The sequence below is a fragment of the Heteronotia binoei genome, chromosome 8, assembly GCF_032191835.1.
Source record: "Heteronotia binoei isolate CCM8104 ecotype False Entrance Well chromosome 8, APGP_CSIRO_Hbin_v1, whole genome shotgun sequence".
In the NCBI taxonomy this organism is placed as follows: Eukaryota; Metazoa; Chordata; class Lepidosauria; order Squamata; family Gekkonidae; genus Heteronotia; species Heteronotia binoei.
Genome location: NC_083230.1, coordinates 4975689 through 5001145, shown reverse-complemented (window position 1 = coordinate 5001145; position 25457 = coordinate 4975689). Strand labels below are relative to the sequence as shown.

The 25457-nt window shown below is 43.0% G+C and overlaps 1 protein-coding gene across 1 annotated transcript in view; it reads left to right on the top strand.

Annotated features, from left to right (window-relative positions):
* The window catches only part of PTPN12 (protein tyrosine phosphatase non-receptor type 12), a 142096-nt gene that overhangs the window by 89339 nt on the left and 27300 nt on the right, over nt 1-25457 (top strand). Inside the window, exons 7-11 of the mRNA XM_060244687.1 lie at nt 20955-21014; nt 23334-23476; nt 24282-24348; nt 24665-24742; nt 24839-24937. Of these exons, the coding sequence (XP_060100670.1) occupies nt 20955-21014; nt 23334-23476; nt 24282-24348; nt 24665-24742; nt 24839-24937 (447 nt within the window). The remainder of the gene's footprint in view (nt 1-20954; nt 21015-23333; nt 23477-24281; nt 24349-24664; nt 24743-24838; nt 24938-25457) is intronic.

Here is a 25457-nt window from a genome sequence, read left to right as displayed (position 1 = left end):
AGCAGTGCAGTTGAAAGTCTTTATGAGATTCTTCAGAGTGCTACAGTCCTGTCCCAAAGGCATCAAGCAAGACTACACTAAGAAATCCATTCCAGGCCCTTGCGGCAGAGGCAGAGATGGAAATATTGCCAGCAGAAGTATTACAAACAGTAGGAAAACAGAGGGTGGAGAACATGGAGAAATGGCAAGGGAAGGAAAAGGAAGGTGATTATTGGTGATTCCCTGCTGAGGGGTATGGAAAGTCATGTATCCAGGCCTGACCCTTTGGCCTGAGAGGCGTGTTGCCTGCCAGGGGTGAAAATTAAAGATATTATGGATAGGATCTCAAAACTTATCAAACCCACAGAGCACTACCCATTTGTGATGGGTTCAAACTGTGAACACCATCGGAAGCATTAAGGCTGACTAGGAGGCTCTCGGGACAAGAGTGGGGGTGCAGGTGGTGTTCCCTTTGATCCTTCCTGTTGTGGGAAGGAGAATACAGTGGGAGCAGACAGTAATGGAGGTGAACCACTGATTGCATTGGTGGTGCCAGTAGGAGCAATTTGGATTCTGGGACCACGGACTATGTTTTCTGGACAATAACCTACTAGCACAATAACCTTCATCTGTCAAAGTCTGGGAAGGTGTTCTGCAGAAACCTGGAGAGATTCATCAAGAGGGCTTTGAACTGACAGCACAAGGGAAGGAACTTTTATCAAATGCTGTTAGGTTTTTATGAAGGTGAAATCCTGAACATTGAAGATATGAACAGTCTACAATCTTAAAAAAAGATCAAAAAACTGTAGGCAGAAATTACAAAAGAATGTATTTAAATACATGGAGATGTTAGAATTGGGTCATTTGGTGAACCTTCCACTCACAGGGAAGAGACTTTACATTTTACTCAGACAGACATCACTCATACTCAAGAATAGACATGTCTTGGGTAGCTAAGGCTTTAATTGCTAAAGTTGGAAAAGCAGATATTCTACCAAAAACGCTAGCAGATCACAAAAAAATATTAAAGAGCCATGAAGAAATACAAAAGATAGTAAAAATAAACTTACTGATAAATTAAAAAAAATAATGGTACTAAATATATTACCGTCAGTGTTCCCTCTAAGCTGAGTTAGTGTGAGCTAGCTCACACATTTTTAGCCTCCAGCTCATACATTTTTTCCTTAGCTCAGGAAGGATGACCTCAGAGCACACTAATTTATGTAGTAGCTCACAATTTTAATGCCATGAGCTCACAAAGCAGAATTTTAACTCACAAACTTTGCAGCTTAGAAGGAACATTGATTACTGCCTAATACAGGGGAGTCAAATGACCAACCCACGGACCAGAACCAGCCACCCAGGGCTTTAATCTGGCCCACAGGTCTCTTTTCTCCTCCCACCCCCATCCTCACCATTTGAAGCTCTGAGGCTGATTAAGTTCCTTGCTCTTTGAGTTCACTGTCTTTTCTTCCTTGTCTTTGCAAGCTGCAGCAGGAAGCAAAGCTGCAAGGAGAATATGGAATGGATTTTCCATTAAGTTCTCTGTGCCCAGATAGATAGGGTCCAGAGACCTTAATGAAAAATGCATTCCACATTTTCCTTGCCAATGTGAGCAGACCCAGGGGTGGGGGGCGGATGCAGTGCCATTGCAGTGCCATTTCATTTTTTCCCCAGGATCAGAGAATCTTATTTTTTTTTTAGTTTCTGCTGTGCCCCTTGTGTTTTCTCTCGGTGTTTTATTTTAAAAATTGCATTGCCAAATCCCACTATTCCCTCACCTTTCCATTTTAAACAAAATATTGCAAGAGTTTTAAGCATGTTTGTGTTTAAAATTAAAAAATCGTTGTGGCATTTATAAAGTTTATGTCTCCACTACCTCACATGACATTTTTATGACACCTCCGGCCTGCCCCATGAAGTCTCATTTGTGTCAAATCTGGCTCTCTTAACAAAGGAGTTCGACACCTTTGGTCCAATGTATCAAAAATTCATAACGAACTATTTAAATACCTGGTGACAGCAGCTAGGATGGGATTTGCAATTTATATGAAAAGCTGAAATATGCCCAGAATTGATTGACTGGAAAAATACATTAATTGATCATGGAAAAGTTAACATCTTACGAGAATCCGAATGTCAAGAAAAATTGAATGTATTTTTTTGATATATTGATCAAAATGTGGTTGGAAAGCTTTAAAGATTTCAAGAAGAATAAAATGATAAAGACCAGAATGTTTAAGAGACAGAATATGTTTAAAGTGTTTATGCTTACAATGATTCATGGTCAGAAATCTTCCTATTGTTAGGAATGAAAATGTAATTGTATGTAGACCAACCCAAAACAAAAGTATATAAGTATAAATGACATTTTCTCTGATTTTTATGCGTTTGTCAACAAAAATAGGACTACAAATGTATAAATGAAACTCTGTGGTATTTCTATTTTATCTTACTTTCAGTCTCTGTATTTTTCACATAAAATTAAAAACATACTATAAAATATGTGGATGACACTTAGCTGTATCTGTTAACGGACTGACCTGTTGGATCGGGTGCTGAGGGCTGTGGCTGGTTGGTTGAGGCAGAGTTGGCTGAAACAGAATTCATCAAAGATGGAGGTCTTGTACCTGAGTCATGGGGATTTGAGTGGAGAAATCCAACTTCTGACCTTCCTTCACCTTTATGTTGGGGGAGGGGAGGACTGGAGGCAGACAGGCAAAAGCAAAGCAGCAGCAGCACGCACTGCTGCAAGTCTTCTTTCCTTTGGAAGGAAGGCTCAGAGCATTGAATTCCGCTGCTTTCGCCTGCCAGGGTCTGTGCACAGACACCAGCAGGCGAAAGCAAGGGGCAGCACCTGCGCCGCTCTGAGCCTTCCAGTGTGCACTGCTGCTTTTGTCTGCCAGCAGGCGAAAACTAAGGGACCGCTGCCTGTGCTGCACTGAGCCTTCCAAAGGAAGGAAGGCTCAGAGCAGTTTGTGCTTCCACTTTCCACTTGTATGTAGACAAGTGTGTGCTTCCACTAATGGGGTCTGTGCACGGACCCTGGCAGGCAAAAGTGGGTGTGGGGAGAGGGAGTGCCCGGTGGTGCTTCTGAAGGGCAGGTGCCGCCCTAGGTGACTGCCTACCTGGCCTACTCCCGTATGCTGGCCATGGATGGGATACCATTAATGTCTACATCCAGGGCCTGGAGCCTAGGTGTGATCCTGGATCTCTTTATCTGTGGAGGGTGAGGTCATAATGGTTGCCAAATCTGCCTTCTTCCATCTTCGGCTGGTTCCCAACCTTTCTTCCCATGACTTGGCTACAGTGATCCATGCAGTAGTCACTTCCAGATTAGATTATTGTAATTTGTTCTGTGTGGGCCTACCCTTAGACTTGATCCAGAAGTTTCAGCTGGTGCAAAAGGCAGCAGCGTGCCTGCTGTCAATGATGGACACCTTTGCAGGCGCACATGCTGCTGATAGTTGTGGACTGCATTGGTTGCTGGTGGAGTTCTGAATCAGGTTAAAAGTTTTGGTTTTATCCTTTAAGGCCCTGAATGACCAGGGACCAACATAACTGTGGGACCAACTCTCCCCATAGGTTCCCCTTACGATCAGCCGATCAATGTCAGCTGGTAGTTTCTGGTCCTGAAAGTATTTGTTTAGCCTCAACTAGGGCCAGGTCCTTTTCAGCTCTGGCTTTGACCTGGTGGAATCAGCTCCCCGTGGAGATCAGGGCCTTGTGAGACCTCCTGCGATTCCACAGGCCCTGCAAGAGGGAGCTCTTCTGCCAAGCTTTTAGATGAGGCTGCAGATGTTTTATACGGTCTGCCTCTCTTGTTGCACACCAGCTCAGAACTGTTTTTAAGGTGCTCATATGCATTAAATGCCCTATGAATTGGATCTGACTATTGGAATGTTTTGAGCAGACCTCAGAAATACTGCCATCTTGTGTTTTAATTACTCATTGTTTTAATAACTACATTGTTAATTGAGAAATTTTATTATTTTAATGAGGTATACATATTTATGTTGTAGCCCACCCTTAGCTTGCCTTGTCGGGACAGGAATCCCGGTAATAAATAAATAAAATATGCATGATTTTAATATGTTTATTATTACATTTTATTTTCATACTGCCCAATCCCTGCAAATAGGGCTGGGGTGATGTAAATAATGTATAAACATTATGTAAGTTAAATATTACAGTTGCAATAAAATATCAGTCAAATTTGCTCAGATAGCAATCTAAATTTCCAGTTATTGTACCATCTTGCGGGGGGGAGAGAGAATGCCTGCCAGATGAATGCTGTTGCTGTCCTCAACCAAATGTCTTCTATGCCCTGTGGAACTGCGTCAAGTCCCGCAGGGCACGGATGGTATTCAGCAGAGTTTCACTTGGTTGGGGCCAGGTTGCTGAAAAGCCCTGGCCCTGTGTGAGGACAGCCAGATATCTCTTGTACCAGGGACCACAAGCAAGTTCTTATTAGCGGAATGTAATGCCTTTTGGGGGATATATCAGGAGAGGCAGTCCCAGACCATTAAGGCACTTAAAGGTAAGTATCAAACCCTGAACCAATCCAGGGCTCAACTGGTCACCTGTGCAGCTCATGCAGCACAGGTTGAATGTGTGCTGTTTGCGGGGTCTCAATGAGGACCCACTCCTGCATTCTGCACCAGCTGGAGTTTCCTGATCAGGCTCAACGTTAGGTCCATGTTGAGCCCATCCTTCCAATTTGAGCAAAAGATGGTGGGTATGTAATTTAGAAGAGATATCCAGTAGGCTGATAGGGTGATAGTTTGCAGGAACTTGCCTATTAACTTTTTTGTAAACAGGGTTTATAATACTTTGTTTTCAGTTGGAAGGGATAGTTGCAGGTATGATCGATTTCTGAAAATAGTTGGGCTAAAAGTGACACCACCACTGTGAATTTATTTTTAATACCTCTGGGGGCACCATATCTTTCCCTGGAGCTTTGTGTGTAAGTAAGGAATTAATCAGCTGCTTGCATTCTGAAACTGACATGGGGCCCATGTTGGAAAAATCTCCAAAGCTATAGGTGGATAATCAACAAATGACTCACTTTGAGTATTGTTATAGAGGGTGAAAAAACAGTGGAACCACAAATCTGGAGAAATAGAAGAAACATCAAATTTTGAATCATGTACTTGAATACCTAAGGATATTAATTCTAAAAATCTCTTTTTTTGTAAAATTGAAAGGTTCAAGTCTTCCTGCTGAGATTTCCCTCCTTCAGTTATAGAAACACCAAAACTGGAACAAAAGTTGGATTGATGTTTCAGTACCAAATGCTCTGACTCTACTTTGTAATGTGCACATGGAATGCCTCATGACTCTACATTTTTGATCAAACCAAAATTTTCTGAATTGACCCAGGGTGGCTTGGCTGTCTGTGGTCAGATAAGGATTTAATGAAGAAATAATATTTGCAAAAATATCAGAAATGTCTAGGCCAGGAGAGTTCATAGAATTTTTTAGATTCATTAGTTTTTGGGAATTAAGGGGCAGTGCATCCTCTGCCTCAAATGGGTGTGTTCTTTTTTGTCCCATAGCTTAAAACAATTTGCAATCTCAAATCCCTGCACCTTTGCATGTACAGGGGGCAATACAAGAAAAAGTTCAGGTTTAAGTTTTAGAAATTCACAGACCACAAGACCAAGCTCTTAGCTGCCATTAAAGTTTTTTACTGCTTCACCCCAGAGTGACCGATAGGCGCTCCAATTAAGTCCAATTAAGTTACCAGTTTCCAGGGGAGCCTTCAAACGCCACATATGTATATCCCCCACATAGAATAAATGCCAGATGTTTGAGAGCCACAAGACATGAACATCAGATGGCAGGAAGGCAGGCAAGCAAATTGATGGGAGGAGGGAGAGGTGAAAAGAAAACAACTTTAACTTAAATGCATTCACTTGCTGACTTGGTTTGGAGAAGTGATTTAAAGAGTGTAATGCCTTCTCCAAGCCAGGTGATGGGACGGTGGGACATTGAGAGTCAGACAATATGTGTGAAAGAACCACATGTGGCTCCCACGCCACAGTTTGGCTACCCCTGTGCCAGACAATGAAGAAAACAGAAGGACTGGTACCTTTCTACTGAGAGAATTTCCCAAGTTAGAATACTTCCCAGATACTCTAAAAACTAGATGACTCTTTAAATGTATATTAACATAGCTGGGAGAAACTGATAAAAGGCTACAACTTACCTTAAAGGGTAAAAATCCATGGAACTTCTAAGCAAACCAGCTGCAGCTGCTGCCACTCTGACCAAAAGTCTCTATACGCAGAGGATGTCTGCTCCCCAGAAGGAAGGAAAAAGCCTGCCAAAAATTGTGTTAGGCTAGCTCTGATATCTCTCGAAGGTTGGGTCCTGTGCAGGCACGGAATCCATGTGCGTGACTGCACAGGTGACCACTTGAACGTCTGTTACAGGTAGGCATTCTGTTTTTATATTCTCTGCACAAGTAATTTTCTATTCCTAGAAAGAAGACAAGAACAATATTTATTTTCCGTAGAAAAAATAAAATATCAAAATGATCTGAAGGTCAACATCTCTTTATGGGCACATCTTTTGGCTTTAATCCCAGTGAAGTGTTGGTTATTATGCCTCTTTGGTACTGGTTCTTGGCTTATGTCCCTGGAGACAGCCACCATTTGGCATTGTGTCAGACACTGGAAAGTTACCGTGATATAATATGATGCTTGGTTTAAACTGTGATGAACTGCTTAGCTTAGCTGTCTCCATTTTCTAACCCATGTTATTAACCTCAAGGAGAAACCTTGCATATCAAAGTAGAAGCATAGTTGCTACTAACACTGGTGTGAATTCCTGTCCCTGATACTAACAAAGGCAACATCCCTTTGAAGATAAGGTGCCTCCGGGAATGCCGGCTTGGCCATCCCTGTGAGAATGGGAACCACAAAGTGATAAGAGAAAGTAACCGTGTGAAATGTATCACTTCATAGTGGGAATGTAGATTGGCTTAGAAGTCTTTGATGTACAAGTGTTTAAAGTATCTATGCACCTAGGGAAAAGTATCAGTTCCAATCTTGCTGCGCTCAGAAACTTTGAACTATCAAATAAATCCTTAACATTGTAACACATGGAGTCTGGTTAATTTGAAATTTCATTGTCTGACACATTGGGCTTTACAAAATAGGGTGGTTCTGCAAACTATACATATCGTGGACACTAAAAACTCACAAGGAGATCAGCTCAGCAGGACTCTTTTAATGAACTACGAGTGGGCTATACTATAGTAATATCTGCACCCTGTATTCCAGGGGTGAGGTTTTCCTCAGATGAATCTATTCTTGATAAGGAAAAATTCAAAAGTTCCACAATTTTGTTTGGTTTCAGGAAGGGATTCTCACTCTCTAGGGGATGCTTTTCAGCTTCAGTGGATAGGGAGGCTCTTTTATGTTTCTCTCCCATTCCCCTGGTAGGGAGAGTTATAGCCAAGGTCATATGTGAGGGCATAGGTCTTATTCTGATGGCCTCTTTTTGGCCTTGACAGATGTGGTTTCCCAGTTTAAGGCTGTTGTCCAAAGGAGTGTCCGTTTACTTACCTGTAGTTTCCAATTTAATGAGCATAGGAGCAGATACATCATCACAAACTAGCCAAGCTACACTTGACAGTTTGGAGAATCCTTCCCAGGAGGTTAGATTCTCCTCAGAAGTTAGGGAGATATTGATATGATGCTTATAAAGCAATAAGTGGGCATGTTTTGTGGAATGAACCTCAAACAAAAATGTTTTGCCTGAAAAGGCGCACCTCAGATTAGTTATTTTAATGGAAGAGAATGGTTTATTTCACTCTTTAGTGTACTTAGCAGCGAATTCTGCATTCTACCTATGATTCAGGGCCAGTCAGTTTTTCCCATAGTTTGAGAAATTTCTTGAAGGTCTAATTAATTCTAACTCCTCTGAAACCTGCACTGATTCAACAATGATCCTTGTCATTAGGTTTGACTCATTTGATGGCTAAATCCTTTGAGTCTTTAGCTACAACTTCATTAGACTTTATGTAAAGTCTAGGCAAAGTAGCAGTTATGTCTGCAAGGCAATTAAGTGGACTCTCCATTCCTTAAGATATTTCAGAAAGGGGTTGTGATGAGGCCCAGTTTGCAATTTCTCCCAAAAGTAGTATTGAAGTTTCCTCTCACACAGTAATTTATTTTACCAGAGTTTTTCCCATCACTGAGTTCTGATGCAGAAAGGTTATATACACTTGATATTACAAGATCAATATTGTTTTATTTAGAACAAAATGTTTTAGAAAGGTTAAGTCTCTATTATTGAGAATTGCAAAGGGGGAAAGGGCTTCATCTTAAGACGTTGTCTTGATGGACTGTGACAGTAATAAGAGGTTGCTATTCAAAGGCAGAAATATCATGTTCATAAGTGGTGCATGCACATTCAACTAGATCCCAGGTGCTGTCAACAGCCTTCCTCAGAGGAGTCCCAATAAACGAGATCAGAACCATGATACGTTTGTCAGATACTATGCATTCGACCTAGATGCAAGAAGAGAAGCATCAGTGGGCAAAGCTGTATTGCAATCAGTGTTTCAATAAAGTGTTTATTAAAGAGCTCAATCTACTTCCTGAGTCAGCAGTTTCCTAAAATCCCAATATATGACTGCACAGAAGGCAACAATGAAAACAGGGTTGCATCTGTAACTGATATGTCAGGATCCATGTTCTGTCTCCTGTCATAATTTGCTCTGTGTCTTTTGTTTGGTGTTGTTATCTCCCTCTGCTTGATGTTATGCCTGTGTGCTGATCTGGTGAAGGTTACTAAGCCTCCCCACCCCTCCCAGGCCTGCCTGTGGAGATGTCACTGAATGCATGAGAATGTGGGGGCCTTCCTTGAACCATCTGGATGCCTGAGAATGACTTCCATTTCTCAGACGGAGATATCTTGACCTGTGTTATAAATAGGTAGGTCTTTGAAGATCGGGGGGTGGGTGGGGGGAGAGAAGCTGTCTTGGCTTCTGATCCTCATTTCAGACAAAGTCTCTAAAGGTTGAAGTATGCACTTGTAACATAACAAAGATTTCCTATGTCTTCACAGTCAAAGTCGAAGTCTAATTGAGTGTTACTTGGCAAAACCTCACATTTTGCCTGAAGTCACTATCTAATTGGAAGAACTGAGACCCGAGCTACGCCAGATGATGGAGACTTGCAGCCACTGGATCAGAGCAAAGCGAGGACACCTCCAAAGTCCTCACAAAACCAAGTGAGGCCACAGAAGTCCCCACAGATCAGTGTGGGCCCAACGAGTCAAAGCTGAAAGAAATATGGGTGGGGGCCTGACCCTGAGATCTTGAATGGGCTCATTGGATTAGTTTGAGAAGACACAAATGGTGTGGGTGCCTCAAGGAGCATCAGCTAGGAGGATGCTGCTTACTGGGACTGATGACGGGGTAGACTTTTCAAAGACACTGTTCTTAGGAGGAGGCATTCTCGAAGGGGAAGAGGAGCAGGCAGAGCAGGAACTGAAGGAGATGGACCCTTGTGAGACAGTGTAAGGGCTCTGGTCAGAGATTGCAGAGTTGAGGGGGGAGATGATGGGGATCTCACAGCAGTTGTTTAGAACATGCTGACACTGCAACTCACGCAACAACCAGGTCAGGTTGTTCCTCTCAGGGAAACCCGCCAGCTCCACCCGGTTTCCCAGTGGGGCTGCAGCAACAACAGCAGCAGCTACCTGGAACCCCAGCAGGAGTGCTGGAACAACTGCTGTAACTGGGGCTCCCAGTGGGAGTGCCACTGCAGCTGATAGACCAACAGAATCTAGAAGCCAAATTTGATGGAGCACAGTGCAAGTGCTAGAGTTCCTGCATGAACGGGGCCATACTTTCCCAGATGATGCCAGCAGGGTGAGTTACCTTGGTTTCAGGCTCAGAGGGGCAGCAGTGAAGTGGTATGCCACTCTGTATGAAGCCTGGTCCCCAGAACTGTGAAGCGTGAAAAACTTCATGTGTGCACTATGGGGGCAGTTCGAGGACCCACTCGAGGAAAAGAGCACGAACTAAGTTTAAATGTATGCAACAGGGGAAAAGGTCAGTGCAAGTATTCTCCGCAGAGTTCCAAGCAAGGTACAAGACTGAATGGAATCAGTGAAGGTTGAGTTTTACTGCTCTGGCCTAAATCTCGATCTTGTGGCAAAAGCAATTGTCTATCCTGGGATAGATTTTACTGGTTTGTGAGATTTAAAACCATGAATAAGTGGTGAAACTTTTTCAGCTGCAACACCAGGCGGGCCAGTGGAGGAGAGTGAACTCCAAGAGCAGAGAGAGACAGTGGCCGAGACGGTGCAGCCATTGCCGAAAAGGATGTAGCAAGGGCTGTGACTGAGATGTGGGGCTGACAATCACTTTGTGGCTGAATGCCCCAAGCAGCAGACCCCCACCCTGGACACGGAGAAAGCACAAGTGAAAGACTTCACAACCAAGTGGGCAGGAGTGCCACAAGGGCAAGTGAGGGAGTCGCAGCAGGTGCAATCCACAGTGACCCAGAGAGCCCAGGATCAAGAAGTCTTCCAGCAGCAAAGGATTAGTGCCACAGCCATCGGGAAATGGCTGAGACCTGCTATGAAGGGTGCCAACCACCAGGTCCAAGAGATCAGTCTGCCACGTTGGGTGAGGACTGAAAGAACTGTATTTTATATCCCCATAACCCTAATGAACCCCCAGCAAGGAACTCACATCTGGGTCCAAGCTCTGCTTGACTCCGAATGTAGCAGGAACTTAGTCTGGCATTGGTCATGGGGTTGGGGCTAAATTTGGTGAAGTTAAAGAAAATTACTATGTTTGAGCAGATGGACGGAAACCCTATGTGGAGAGACCCTTGCGCTATATGAGATGGAACTGGTACCAGTGGGACTGGGGGATGATTGGAAAAATAGGACCTTTATAGTGTCACTCAGTGCAAGATTCCCGGGATCCATTGGTGCACTGACCATGACCCCTATGTACAATGGAACATTGGCCATCTATGCTTCCTTGATGAGAGACGCAAGGAGCATGGCTGGGCCCCAGAATGGTATTCCACCTCTCCTCCCTGGAGTGTATGCGCTTAACTCAGGAGAAGCCAAGTGAAATCTTAAATCAAGTATTTGAGAAGGAGGAGGCTGACAAGTTGCCACCCCATTGTGCCACAGGTTGTGCCATTGAACTGATTTCAGGGGAACCACCTTCTCAAGGGAAAGTTGTACTCCATGAGTCCAGCTGAAAGGATGAAATTGCAGAAATTCATTGACAAGAACTGGGAAAGAGGTTTCATACACCTAGTCAGCGCCTCTCACGCTGCATCTGTGCTATTTAGGAAAAAGAGGGATGGGAGGCTTTGATTGTGCACTGATTACTGCAGCTCACAGAGGGATAAACACAGTCTCTATGTCCAATGCTTACCTCATCCCCCTGATTAGAGACTTGCTGGGGGTAGTGGCTAATGGGAAAATCTTTACAAAATTGGATCTGAGAGATGCATACTTCTGGGTCCACATCCAAGAGGTAGATGGGTGGAAAACAGCGTTTAACACCCCCCCAAGGACAATTTGAATACTTGGTGATGCCCTTTGGACCACAAAGGGCATCACCTTTTTAATCAATAAAGTATTACACAAATTTCTGTACAAGGGGGTTGTAGTTTTAGATGATGTATTGATTTATTCAAGCAATTTACCATCACATGTGAAATTGGTGAGAGAAGTTTTACACATTCTCTATAAGAACAAGCTTTATGCAAACCTGTCCAGTTGTGAGTTCCATAAGGAAGAGTTAGACTTTCTGGGTTACAGGTAAGGCACTCTGCCAATGTCCAGGATGTGTTGGGGAGGGAACCCCGAAAACTAGATGGCAGCTTCACTCCTTCTTAGGGTTTGCCAGTTTCTACCAGCCCTTTATAAAAAACTTAGCCCAAACCATGTTACCTTTGACGGACTTACTCAAAACAAAGGGGAGGGGGCCGGAAGGGGTGAAGCTGGGAGCTAAACTGAGCTGTAGTGATAACTGTCATCAAGTCTTTGACAATCGCAAAAGGTAGTTCACCTCTGAGCCAGTGTTCTGTCATCCTGATGAGAACAAAAGATTCATTTTTCAAGTGGACGCCAGCAACGTTGCTACAGGAGGGATAATTTTACAAGAGGGTCCCAGGAAGGAATTGCACCCCTGCATATACATCTCCTGAAAGTTTTCAGAGATTGAGAGGCACTGGTCCATATGGTGTAAGGAGGCTGCCTCTCAGCACTGGTCAGAAACCTTTAAAGTGCTATTTGAGGTGTGGACTGACTTACTGAATCTGGAGGTGCTCTGCTTCCCCCATTGGGAACTAACAGGAGCTAAGCAACTAAGATGGGCAGAATTCTTTTCAAAATTCCGATTCACCCTGAAGTACCTTCCAGGGAAATTGATCTTTTTGGCAGACACCTTGCCCTTCCTCCCAGAATCAGAAGGAGAAAGTTGTAGGCATGAGATTTATATCAGTTCAGTTGAGAGGAGCCATAGTAACATAGCAAAGCATGAGAAGCTGACCAGCCTCCCTCAGTCCCTGGGTTGAGAAGATCAGAAAGGCACTGACCAAGGAGGGAGAGTTAGACTTTAAAGATCCTGGGAGGGGGGGACAGCTGTCTCTATAAAGGTGAGAAGCTGTATGTGCCAGAGGTTCTTATGGGAGAGGTTTTACGGGACTGTCATGACAGCAGATTAGCAGGACATTTTGGGTTTGTAAAAATACTGCAGGTCTGGTGGCCTAGTGTGTGCAAAGATGTTTCTCAATACGTGATCTAATGCCAGATCTGCCTACGACTATACTACTTAAGACTCTTAAGATCACTACAACTGTCAGGGAGTCTGCTGGTTGCCTTTTATCGTAGTTCCATTGAGAGCATTTTATCTTATTGCCTCTGCGCGTGGTTTGGGAGCTGCACGGAAGCAGAGAGAAGGGTGCTCCAAAGAGTGACGAGAAGAGCACAAAAGATTTGTGGATGTTCTCTCCCCTCATTGGTGGATCTGTATAATATGGCATGTAAAAGGAAGATACAAATGATCCTAAGGGACCATACACATCTGGGCCATTTGCTTTTTGAGATCTTACCGTCAGGTAGACGATATAGAGTGTTGAAGGCTAGGACAAACAGATTTAAGGACAGTTTCTATCCAAGTGCTGTGGTTAGGTTAAATGCAGGGTTATGAAGGATTATCTGTTTTAGATGTATTTAATGGTTTAAATGGTTTTAATGGTTTTATGAATGTTTAATGGTTTTATGAATGTTTATTTAAGGGTTTAAATGGTTTTAATGGTTTTATGAATGTTTATCCGTTTTAGATGTATTTAAATGGTTTTAATGGTTTAAATGGTTTAATGGTTTCAGATGTATTTAAATGGTTTATGAATATGTGTGTTTGATGTGTTGGTATGTTTGTGGAAGAGCACCTCATTTCGTTGCTCTCTTTTTGTTGAGAACAATGACAATAAATTCATCTATCATCTATCTATCTAATAGCGAAAAACCGGGCCGGGGGGGGGGGGGCGGGACCTGGCTTCTTGCAACCCCTGGAAACCCCCTCACATCCCTGGTTGGTGATTTCTATGGACTTTATCACAGATCTACCTCCCAGCCAAGGAGAGACTATGATATAAATAATTGTAGACGTGTTTTCTAAGCAAGCTCGTTTTGTGCCATGTGCACAGCTCCCCGCAGCCAAGAGGCTAGCCAAACTTGTTATTTAGCATGTGGTCCACTTACACTCTTTCCTGGACAAAGTAATCTCAGATCAGGGCTCCCAGTTTGTGGCTAAATTCTGGAAGAAGTTTCTTAAATTGACTGGCACTGAGCAAGGACTCAGTTCGGCTTACCATCCAGAGACTGACGGCCAGATAGAAGGACTAGCCAGATACTGGAACAGTTCCTCTGATGTTATATTAACCAGTAGTGGAACAACTGGGTTGACTTTCTGCATTATATTGAGTACTGTTACAATAACAGCCTACACAGTTCTATCAGAACTACCCCCTTCTGAGTGGTATAGGAGTTTGAGGGCAAGCCACTACCTGGTCTGGAAGAAACCTCTATGGATAAAGGAGGAATTTACAAGAGTGGTGGTCCACACTAGTCTCCCAATGGGAAGTAGTGAAAGAGACACTGGAAAAAAGTGAAACTGGATTATAAACACCAAGCTGACAAGAAGAGGTCTCCCGTCTGAGACATCAAACCTGGAGATTATGTTTCAAGAAAGCATTTGAGAGGGGAGTAGCCGAGCTCCCCATATTCTGTCTCCTGTCTAAATTTGCTCTGTCTCTTGTTTTGTGTCATTATCTCCCTCTGTTTGATGTTACGCCTGTGTGTTGGTCTGGTGAAGGTTACTAAGCCTCCCCCTCACCAGGCCCGCCTGTGGAGACATTACTGAATGCATGAGAATGCGGGGGCCTTCCTTGAACATCTGGATGCCTGAGAATGACTTTCATTTCTCAGGCTGAGCTCTCTGTGACCTGTGTTATAAATAGGTAGGCCTTTAAAGGTCAGGGGTGGGGGAAGAAGCCTGCACCTTTTTGAAATTACCTAATACTGTCTTGGGTTCTGGTCCTCAAAGGCAAAGCCTTTGAATGGAGAAGTATGCACCTGTAACATGAAAATTTCCTATGTCTTTATAGTTGAAGTCTAAGTGTTACTTGGCAGAACCTCACATGATGTTCATTGAGATCTTCTGTGCAGGCACACATACCCTCCCATCTGTCCCAGTATGAGCCTGAAAGTAAAAGTGCTCGTGACGGCTCAAATGGAACTGAGGGATTCAGAACATCATGCCATTGGATCATATGATTGTTTTGAGGGAAACAATCTCAGTGGCTCCAATAGGCACTCAAATGCCCCCTAATAGTTTTACACTATACGCTGGTGTACCGTACGCCTAACGCACCGGCCAACGCCTTACCGTCCCTGCTCGAGGCGGCGACAGGCTGGGCGCTGGAGCACCCAAGGCTGATAATCCTGGGTGACTTCAACGTCCATGCTGATGACCCGTCCTCCAGTCAGGCGACGGACCTAGTGTCTTCCATGGCGACACTGGGACTCTCTCAATTTGTTGTAACCCCCACTCACCAGGCCGGACACATGTTAGACCTGATCTTCGCGGCCGGGATTGTAGTGAGCGACATAACCGCAGAGGTAGTGCCATGGTCGGATCACTTCGCTCTCAAGGCCCGTGTAAATATGCCCCCCCAAACCTGTTTAGGCGAGGAGCCGATTATGGCTCGCCCGCGGAGCCAAATGGACCCGGAACGGTTCCAGATGGCTCTACGGGACCCCTGGCTCTCTGGCGATTCCCTCGATGGCCTGATTGAGACCTGGAATAGCCGGCTCTCTAGGGCCATCGAGGAAATCGCACCTCGGCGCCCTCTGCGACCTCGGACTAAGCTGGCTCCGTGGTATACCCCGGAATTACGCCAGCTGAAACAAGGCCTTAGACGGCTAGAGAGGCAATGGCGACGTACTCGTGACGAGGCGATTAGAACATCTTACAGGAAGTTTATGAAGTCCTATGAGATGGCAATCAAGGCCGCAAAGAAAACATACTTTGCGGCTAAGATTGCATCCGCAAATTCGCGCCCAGCCCAATTATTTAGAATAATTCGGAATCTGACTACATTGCCTCAAGGCAATTCAAAAGCTAAGGAATTGGAGATTGGCTGTGAGGCTTTTGCAAAATTCTTTGCGGATAAGGTCCAATCGCTCCGCCAGGACTGCCCCGCCAATTTTGAGGCAGTAAGTGGACTCGAAACCCAATGCGTGTCTTCTGAGTTAACTCTGGATTGCTTCGACCCGCTCAGCTTGGAGGAAGTCGACAGAATTCTTGGCACTGCACGATCCACATCTTGTGATCTGGACCCATGCCCCTCCTGGCTAATTAAGGCCTGCCAGGAGGAATTAAGATATCCTATACGGGATATTATAAATCGATCCCTTTCAGAAGGCGTTTTTCCAACACCCCTGAAAGAGGCATTGGTCCGCCCTCTCCTGAAAAAACCGTCATCAGACCCGGCCGAATTGGCACACTACCGGCCGGTCTCAAACTTGCCCTTTTTGGGCAAAATTATCGAGAGGGCTGTGGCGGTGCAGTTACAGGAATTTCTGGAGGACGCTTCCGTCCTAGACCCATGCCAGTCCGGCTTCCGCCCGGGCCATGGGACGGAAACAGTCCTGGTCGCCCTCATGGATGACCTCCGACGACAACTGGATCGAGGCGGCTCGGCGGTATTGCTGTTGCTAGACCTATCGGCTGCGTTCGATATGGTCGACCATCAGCTGCTGACCCGCCGCCTCGCCGACGCAGGAATTCGGGGGCTAGCCTTACAGTGGCTCTCCTCCTTTCTTGATGGTCGGGGACAAAGGGTGGCAATTGGGGGGGAGCTGTCTCAGAGATACCCACTTCATTGTGGTGTGCCTCGGGGCAGTTCTCTCCCCGATGTTGTTTAACATCTTTATGCGCCCCCTTGCCCAGATTGCACGGAGGTATGGGCTGGGTTGTCATCAATACGCAGATGACACCCAGCTCTATCTATTGATGGACGGCCGGGCTGGCGATGTCCCTACAAATTTGGACCGGGCATTACAAGCCGTGGCTGACTGGCTCAGGCTGAGCGGGCTGAAGTTGAATCCGGCGAAGACTGAGGTCCTTTGCGTGGGCCGCGGCGGACCGGGAGGGGAGATCACTTTACCGGCCTTTGACGGTGCGCCACTGGTACCAGTGCGCAAAGTCAAGAGCCTGGGAGTGCTACTGGAATCCTCTTTATCAATGGAGGCCCAGGTAGCCGCCACTGCTAGATCCGCCTTCTTTCACCTTAAGAGGGCGAGGCAGTTGGCTCCCTTCTTGGAGCGCACCGACCTAGCAACTGTGATCCACGCAACGGTCACTTCGAGATTGGACTACTGCAATGCCCTCTACATGGGGCTGCCCCTATACCGAACACGGAGACTTCAGGTAGTCCAGAACGCGGCGGCCAGGCTACTGGAGGGACTACCACGGTGGGAACCTGCGCGGCCTGGGCTGCGGGATCTGCATTGGCTGCCGGTTGTCTACCGTGTTCGCTATAAGGTGCTGGTCATCACCTTTAAAGCCCTATATGGCCGAGGACCTGCCTACCTAAAGGACCGCCTCTCCCCATATGTGCCCCAGAGAGCGCTGAGATCCGGTTCTCAGAACTTACTAACAATCCCTGGGCCAAGAGAAGCTAGGTTGAAGGCTACCAGGGAGCAGGCCTTCTCGGTGATAGCCCCTCGTTGGTGGAACGACCTTCCTGAGATGGTGCGAGCCCTGCGGGACCTGAACCAGTTCCGCAGGGCTTGCAAAACATTTCTTTTCCAGCTGGCTTTTGAGATAGAACTTGATTAATCCAACGAATGGACATCTAGCCATCTTGCGTACATTATGATACAGTATTTTAGCACCATTTTATATATTTTAACTATTTTAAATAATTTATTTGTGACTGATATATTTAAAACTGTTTATGTTGTTTTATGTGAATCATGGGATCCCCATGTCTGTTAGCCGCCCTGAGCCCGCCTGGCGGGGAGGGCGGGATATAAAAATAAAATATTATTATTATTATTATTATTAATAGTTTTACACTAGAAGATCTTGACATGATAGGCCTGCATGTGCACTGCAAAGCAGCCTCAATAAACATCAGTTTCAGGTAAGTGCAACCTTGTTTTTTAAAGATGAAGAAATATGTAACTGATGACAAATTTCATGACTGCCAATTTCTAAGGTTGAGAAACAGCCAGCAGGTTCTGTGATATGATATAATGCCTCAGACATAAAGCCTACATGTATGGTAATCGTCCCAATATTCTGATAGGTATATCCAATATAAAAATGATAAAAGACTTACCAGTTGCTTGAACAGACCAGTGCACAGAATCGTCAGTGGAGGAATTAATTAACATAGTGTTGTAAACTTCATGCTATATAAATGTTTCATCTCATTGCTTTTAGTGTTTTAAGCTGCTTGGAGTGTGACACATTAAAAAAAAGTTGGTATGTTTATTACTTGAAACTGCCTTGGGAACAAAGTTTTGGCTGAGAGGTGACAAACATAAAATATAGTTTTTCAATATCTTATCTAGTCACATGGTTCCTAATAATAAATGACTCAAAATGCTTTGTAAACTATTTGATATATGTTGACTACTCCAAACAGCCTTTGTGCTTTCAGAGCTCCTCAAGAGTTTTGGTAAGTTGAAATCGCTCTGCTTTTTCCAAATACTGGTGTGCTTCATGAAGATCTGCTCTGCAGGTACTTGCTGTTCAGTGGTAACGGCATGTAGTCTACAGGTGGAGCCCACTGTCAGATTTTGCACTCTATAAAGCAACTTCAGGTCTGTTTTAGGTAATGGCACTTTCTGGGCGAAGTCACTGTTTTCTTTTTCTTTTTTTAAATTTTAAATGTTTATTGTGAATCAAACAAAAACCAAAAACAGCAACAAAAGAGAAGGAAAAACAATGTCCATGTAGCCCCATAACTACCGACCACCTGACACCACATATAGAAGGAGTTTTGGGGATAATACAAAATACCAATTCTAATGTCTCATCACAAATCCCATACTTTCTGCCCATATATACACTGGTTCCCAGGTTTTTATAGATTCTTGCCAATTTCCGTCTCTCAACCTTATGGTCAAAATATCCATTTCAGCAGATTCTAGTAACTTAAATAAAAATTCTTGCTTATCCGGAGTTTGTGGGGATTTCCACTATTTCGCGAAGAGTATCCTAGCGGTAGTGATCATATACATCAATAGTTTTTTTCCCCCTCGAGCTAGGTTTTCTCTACATACACTCAATAGATAGAGTTCCGGAGAGTGTTTAATCCTTTTCTTTAGAACCTTTTGGATCCATATATTTATTTGTGCCCAGAATTTCTTAGTGAGTTCACACTTCCACCAAATATGGTAGAGTGTCCCTTTAACCTTTTTACATTTCCAGCACTTGTTATTATAAGTTGAATTTATTTTGGCCAATCTTGTGGGAGTAAGGTACCATCTGTACATCATTTTATATAGATTTTCTTTAAAAACTATTGATTTAGTCAATTTAATATTATATTTCCAGATTTTTTCCCATTCTTCTAGTTCAATGGAGTAGCCAAAGTCCTGTAACCATCTTATCCAACTTTCTTTGACGAAGTCACTGTTTTCAATGTTGTTTTCAGACATGATAGGCCTTGCATGTGCTCCTAGGATTTTTCTAATACTGAAACTATCAATGTTTTTCTCTTGTAATATTTGTGTGTACTTAGTGAGCCATTGTGTCTGCCAAACGAGTTCTCTTATTTCACTTATACCTTGCCTTTTGTATAGAGGTTGTCTACTGGCCAAGCAGTGACCAATCTTATCTACTGCAAGGTTGATGCTTTATATGTCTTTATTCCATATCATTATCTAGTTTACTTGCGTAAATGGTAGATTGAACCAATTCAGAGAAGTCTGTACAGAGATGGAAATTGGCTAAGTGGGTTTAATTACAGTATGTAGGTATGTTTTTCTAAATGAGACAATTTTATAGTATATAACAGTTGTTTGGACCAGCTTTTCTTTAAGATGTTAAACATTTTAAAACTAACCAAGCATGTACTGAATTATTAACACTACAGCAAATATTTGTTGATAAGTTGATTCTGATTGGACAAATTAATATGCTAACAAGTGGTCTCCATGGTGAGTTTTCTGGAAGGAAGTGATGACAGATAAGTAGAAATTAGTGCACTGAATATGAATAATGGCAGAAATGTTAGGAAATGAGCTGGTTAAAACGGAAATGTACACGCATCTAAGAATGGAGAGCACTCAAAAAGTGCTATAACTTGATAATAGTCTGATCATAGAATACATTGATTTAAGCAACTATATCCGTGGTGGCAGACCACTCTGGCTTGTTTAAGGCATAATGTTTCTTGAACTCAGCTATGGTTAAAGTCCATGCATTAGCATGGTATAAAACATTTTCATTTATTTTTAACTTCCTGGAGCGTCATGACTTAGCAACACTGATGCATGCAACGGTCACCTCGAGACTGGATTACTGTAATGCCCTCTACATGGGGCTGCCTTTGTGCCAAACCCGGAAGCTGCAGCTGGTGCAGAATGCAGCGGCTAGGCTGTTATTAGGGCTCCCATAGTGGAAGCACATACAGCCGGGGCTGCGCGAGCTGCACTGGCTGCCAGTTATATATCGGGTTCGTTACAAAGTGCTGGTTATTACCTTTAAAGCCCTATATGGTCGAGGGCCTGTCTACCTTAGGGACCGTCTCTCCCCATATGAGCCCCAGAGAGTACTGAGGTCAGCGGGAAAAAACTGGTTGACAATCCCTGGGCCGAAGGAGGCCAAATTGAAGACCACTTGAGAACGGGCCTTTTCGATGGTCGCTCCACACTGGTGGAATCAACTTCCGGATGAAGTGTGGGCCCTGCGGAGTCTTGATCAATTCCGCAGGGTCTGCAAGACCATTCTTTTTAAGATGGCCTTTGTCTAAATATGGAGTTAAGTTAGATCCACTGTTGACGTTTCCGCCAGTATATTCACTGAAGGTCTGAGATGTAGCACCATAAATGCTAATTTTAATAGTAATGTTGGTTTTAAATGATGGTTTTATTTAATGTATTATCTATTGAAGTGTATGAATGTTTTTTTGTATATCGAATTTATGTTGAGCCTGCTTCGGCAGGGAGGGCGGGATATAAATAAAATGTATTATTATTATTATTATTATTATTATTATTATTATTATTTATTAACTTGATCAGCAACTTGAGGATATCTAGGCTAATTTCCCCATAAACCTGTAAACAAGAATATGCAATTTCTGCTTTAGAATGTATTGGAATAAATTTAGTACTGTTCTTGGTAATTCTACTAGTATCTTGTTAAATTCCATTCAGGTATTTCCTTATTTGTTTAGGAAGCTGAGCAAGCAAGAACAGACTACTATATTAGAACTCTGCTACTTGAATTTCAAAATGTAAGTAGATACAAGCTCTGTACTGTTAGCTAAATGAACAATCGATATGTGTTAGAGATTCTCCTGTGTACTAAAATTTTGAGTAGTATATTGAGGGTGTACTAAAACCTTGGGCATCATATTTAATGTTGTATAGCAGTGTTTTTGTAATTTGTGAAATTAATCGTTTAATTTGGGATAATGCAAAGGTGAGTAGCAACTGCCCTGTGTCAAGTGGCTGACTGCAGAGTTTGGATCGTAGCATTGTGTCAGGAAGCCAGAAGAACCATGTGGCAGCAAGTGGGGAGGAGATAATATTTCTTTAGATCATTTATCTCCTTCACTTGTCCTCTGTGATGATTGGCTAGCTTTCATAGAACAACAAAACTTAAAAGAGCAATAAAAACAAGAGACAGCAGTATTAGGAATAAATGAAATAGCTCTGAAAACTGTTAATGCAATAATAAAAGAAGCACGTAAAAGCTAAGTAGCATCAGTAGCAAAACCAGCAATTTTAAAAGCAGTCCCCCTCCCCCCCCCCAAAAGAAAAACCTCTAACAGGTACAAAAGAAGGGAAAAGGAAAGGAAAGGTCCCCTGTGCAAGCACGAGTCATTTCCGACTCTGGGGTGATGTTGCTTTCACAACGTTTTCACGGCAGACTTTTTACGGGGTGGTTTGCCATTGCCTTCCTCAGTCTTCTACACTTTCCCCCCCAGCAAGCTGGGCACTCATTTTACCGACCTCGGAAGGATGGAAGGCTGAGTCAACCTTGAGCCATCTACCTGAAAACCCAGCTTCCACCGGGGATTGAACTCAGGTTGTGAGCAGAGCTTAGGACTGCAGTACTGCAGCTTTAACACTCTGCACCACAGGGCTCTTAAAAAAAAAAGATTATACATCTAAAAAGCATCTTTTCCTGGCACCTGAAAAATGGTACACTTTGTGCCAGGTAAACTTGTGTGGGTAGCGGAGTGCCATAGTCTTTGTGCCATGACATAAAATGTAAGGTTCAGGTTTTCATCTTCTTTGCAACTAAATTATTTATGCTTTGGGATCAGAGCTGAACTTTGTTAATAGGATTTGGTTATTTCATATTGCACACTTTAGTGAACAAGTTTCTCGTTCTTTTTAAATTAAATTTGATTTTAAAAGAAAATCCTGGTAGTAAATTTACATGTGTACTCAGTGCTCTTAGGTTGTGATTTTTGTGCGTGTGTGCCAGAATCTTGGAACTGTATTGATTAAGGATTTGCATGCTTGAGCTGATACACATCTGTAGAGACTCAAAGTTGTGTATGTGCATCTTTTGGGCTCTGACCACTGCTGCAAGTTTTGATGCAAATTTAGCTATTATGGCTTTCATAAGTTGGGTAGTAATTTTTAATATATTGTTGGTTTTAGAGCTGGCATACTCACTTCTTCATGAAATTCTTTAAAATCCTATGGTAAGAATTAAACACAAGGGCCTATGCTGTATCTATTAGTAGTGGGCCCTGACCTTGGTAGCCCACGGTAGCCCGATCTTGTCAGATCTCGAAAGCTAAGCAGGATAGGCCCTGGTTCATAGTTAGATGGGAGGCCACCATGGAAGTAACCTTGCTGAATAAAATGTCTTGAACCTTACTGAATGAAATGCTTAGCTGCACTGTAGCCATCTTTGAACCCTGTTACTAACCATGAGAAGGAGCCTTGCATATCAAAGTAGAAAATGCAGATGTTACCAATGCTTACTGTGAACCTTCATTTCCCTTGATACTAACAAAGGCACTCTTTGAAGATAAGGCGCCTCCAGGGACGGCTCTGGACTGTCCCCGGAAGACTAGCAGTAACAATAAGATAAGAGAACAAGACTGTGTGAATCTTTGCACCTCAACTCAACAATGTTTAGAATTGTGGCTTTGTATGATTCCCTTTGATGTATCCCCATATAGCTGTCTCCCTAATGCTATAGTGTATCAGTCTCAATTTCCCTGTGCTCAGATACTTATGGATTACAGAATAAAGCCTAACTTTGCAACAATTCAAGGTCTGGTTGATTCTGAGGTCCATCGTCTGACACACGGAGGCAGGCAATAGCAAAGTGTCTCTGAACCTCTCTTGCCATGAAAACCCTCTGGGGTCACCAGAAGTTGGCTGCAACTTGAAATTTAAAAAATGACAACCTTGAAGTTGTAGTGGTAATGGGTGGTTGAAATGTTGTCCTAAGGGGTCAGTTCCATATAGCATGCAGCTTGTGTGACTATTGTGAGTTCATTTATCTTTCTGAATATTTCTTTAGTTGCATCTAGTGTGGTTACAAAAAGTGACACTACATAATGTCACCATTTATTTTCCTTTAGGAAACACGTAGAGTATATCAGTTTCATTATGTGAACTGGCCTGACCATGATGTTCCTTCATCTTTTGATTCTATTCTGGACATGATCAGCTTAATGAGAGAATACCAGGAGCATGAAGACGTCCCTATTTGTATACACTGCAGGTACAAAGTAAATCTTTCATGTCAGTCATGGTGGAAGTTCAAAGAGGAGCCTTCTGTCCCACAGTGGGGAGGGGGTCAGGTAGGAGAGATCGATGGTGGAACCGGGAGTGACACCTGCTCCATCAGGGTGTAGTATAAATACAAATATTATTTATTTGTTATCTGTGTCATTATAGTTTGCCTTTCTCATTTGGACGCAAGGGACAGTGCAGTGTGAATCAATACAATTAGTGGGAGAGGATATTCAGTAAACAGTACAGTTAGGGATGTAAACCCAAATCAGAAACCTAAAAACCAGAACTGAAGCAAAGCATAATTTAACACGATGCATTGAAAGACAGAGAAATTACATAGCAGGATCTTCGTTTCAGTAAGCAGCGCACAGTAGTATAGACCACAGTCCGTCAGTTCCTAATAATTTATCTAAGTGAGTTTAACCAAATTTATGTAAGTAATATTTTGAAAACTTATGGGATGCTGTATATTTAAACCACGCCTCACAAATGGTTTTCATCTTCTGTTACCCTTTATGCTTGACAGTTGGTGAAATAAAGTGCATGCAGTTAAAAGCTGCCAATAAAATGGATTCATTGGGTGTTAATGTACCATTGTTTTCTATAATCTATACTGTATGCGCAACAGACAAAAGTTTGTGTCAGAAAATAATGTTGTTGACTGGGAATGCATGCTGTTGTACTATGAAAACAGGGACTGGTTCACTCATATCCTTTTGTGAAGTTTCAAGTGCTCACTATATATGAAAAATCCTGAAAAGCAGATTTAAAATTTGTTTTCCCTCCTATAGTGCAGGGTGTGGAAGAACAGGAGCCATCTGTGCCATAGATTACACATGGAATTTGTTGAAAGCTGGGGTAAGGCGGATTTATAGCAATTTGAATGCTTTAAAACTAGGTCATTTTAGCTTGAGATTAAAGGAGAGTTTTATAGGGGAATAATGGAGTTGTCCAACATGCGCAAAATTGAGAAGAATTTAGAAATGAGCTTTAAGCTAGGCACTACTTTATATTCATTTATGACTGCATGGTGGCCCTTTGGATGATTGGCACATAGTTGTAATGCTAAATTTTCAGCACCAGCTAATATTAAAAATTGAAGTGTTCTTGTGGCTTTTTAGATAGCATTTGAAACCAGGTCCTTCTGGAAAAGTTGTTTTACTTTTCTTTACAGAAAATACCAGAAGAATTCAATGTGTTTAACTTAATACAAGAAATGAGGACGCAAAGGCATTCTGCGGTACAGACTAAGGTATAACTGTGTTCACTGCAGAATTTTAGTACATGGCTATGCTTCGCTGTTCGTATATCTTTTATGTTAATCTTAGTCTTTGTCATGTACATACAGGAGCAGTATGAACTTGTTCACCGAGCCATAGCACAGTTATTTGAAAAACAGCTACAAAAATACGAGAGCTGTGCCAACTGGGAAATTGCAGATGGGCTGGTACGTCACTTTATTTTCTTTATAACAGATCAGAGTTGTAGAATTTCTTTAGTATTAAATTTCCTTTGCTGTTTGTCTCCACTTTTCTTTTTCTGTGAAAATACACAAACAGATGTGTTCCCACTTAGGCTTTATTATATACTCACAGGATCAATTAATTTGGAGAAATCTTTGTAGCAAAAAATGTAGAGATTTGGTAACTGAATGCTACTTAACTGCAGTTAACATAGCCAGAATCCCCAAGCCGTTCATCCCTCCTAGGCATACTAACAGAAGATATTTCCACACATGTATCAGGGTGGGTAGAGTGTGTCATGTCTGTTAGCATGTCTCCTTCTGCCTCATTGGTGGAGTCCTGGTGGAGATGCTTCAGGAGCATATATTTTCAGTCTCATGAAGAGTTGCTGTGGGAAGTGGGTAGTAGAAACTCCTGGTGCATCACATTCTGGTAAGGGGGTTTCAGATCCTGATTTGGGCCAATTAGTCTGCTGGGGAGCGAACTTTTCTGACATTCTGATAC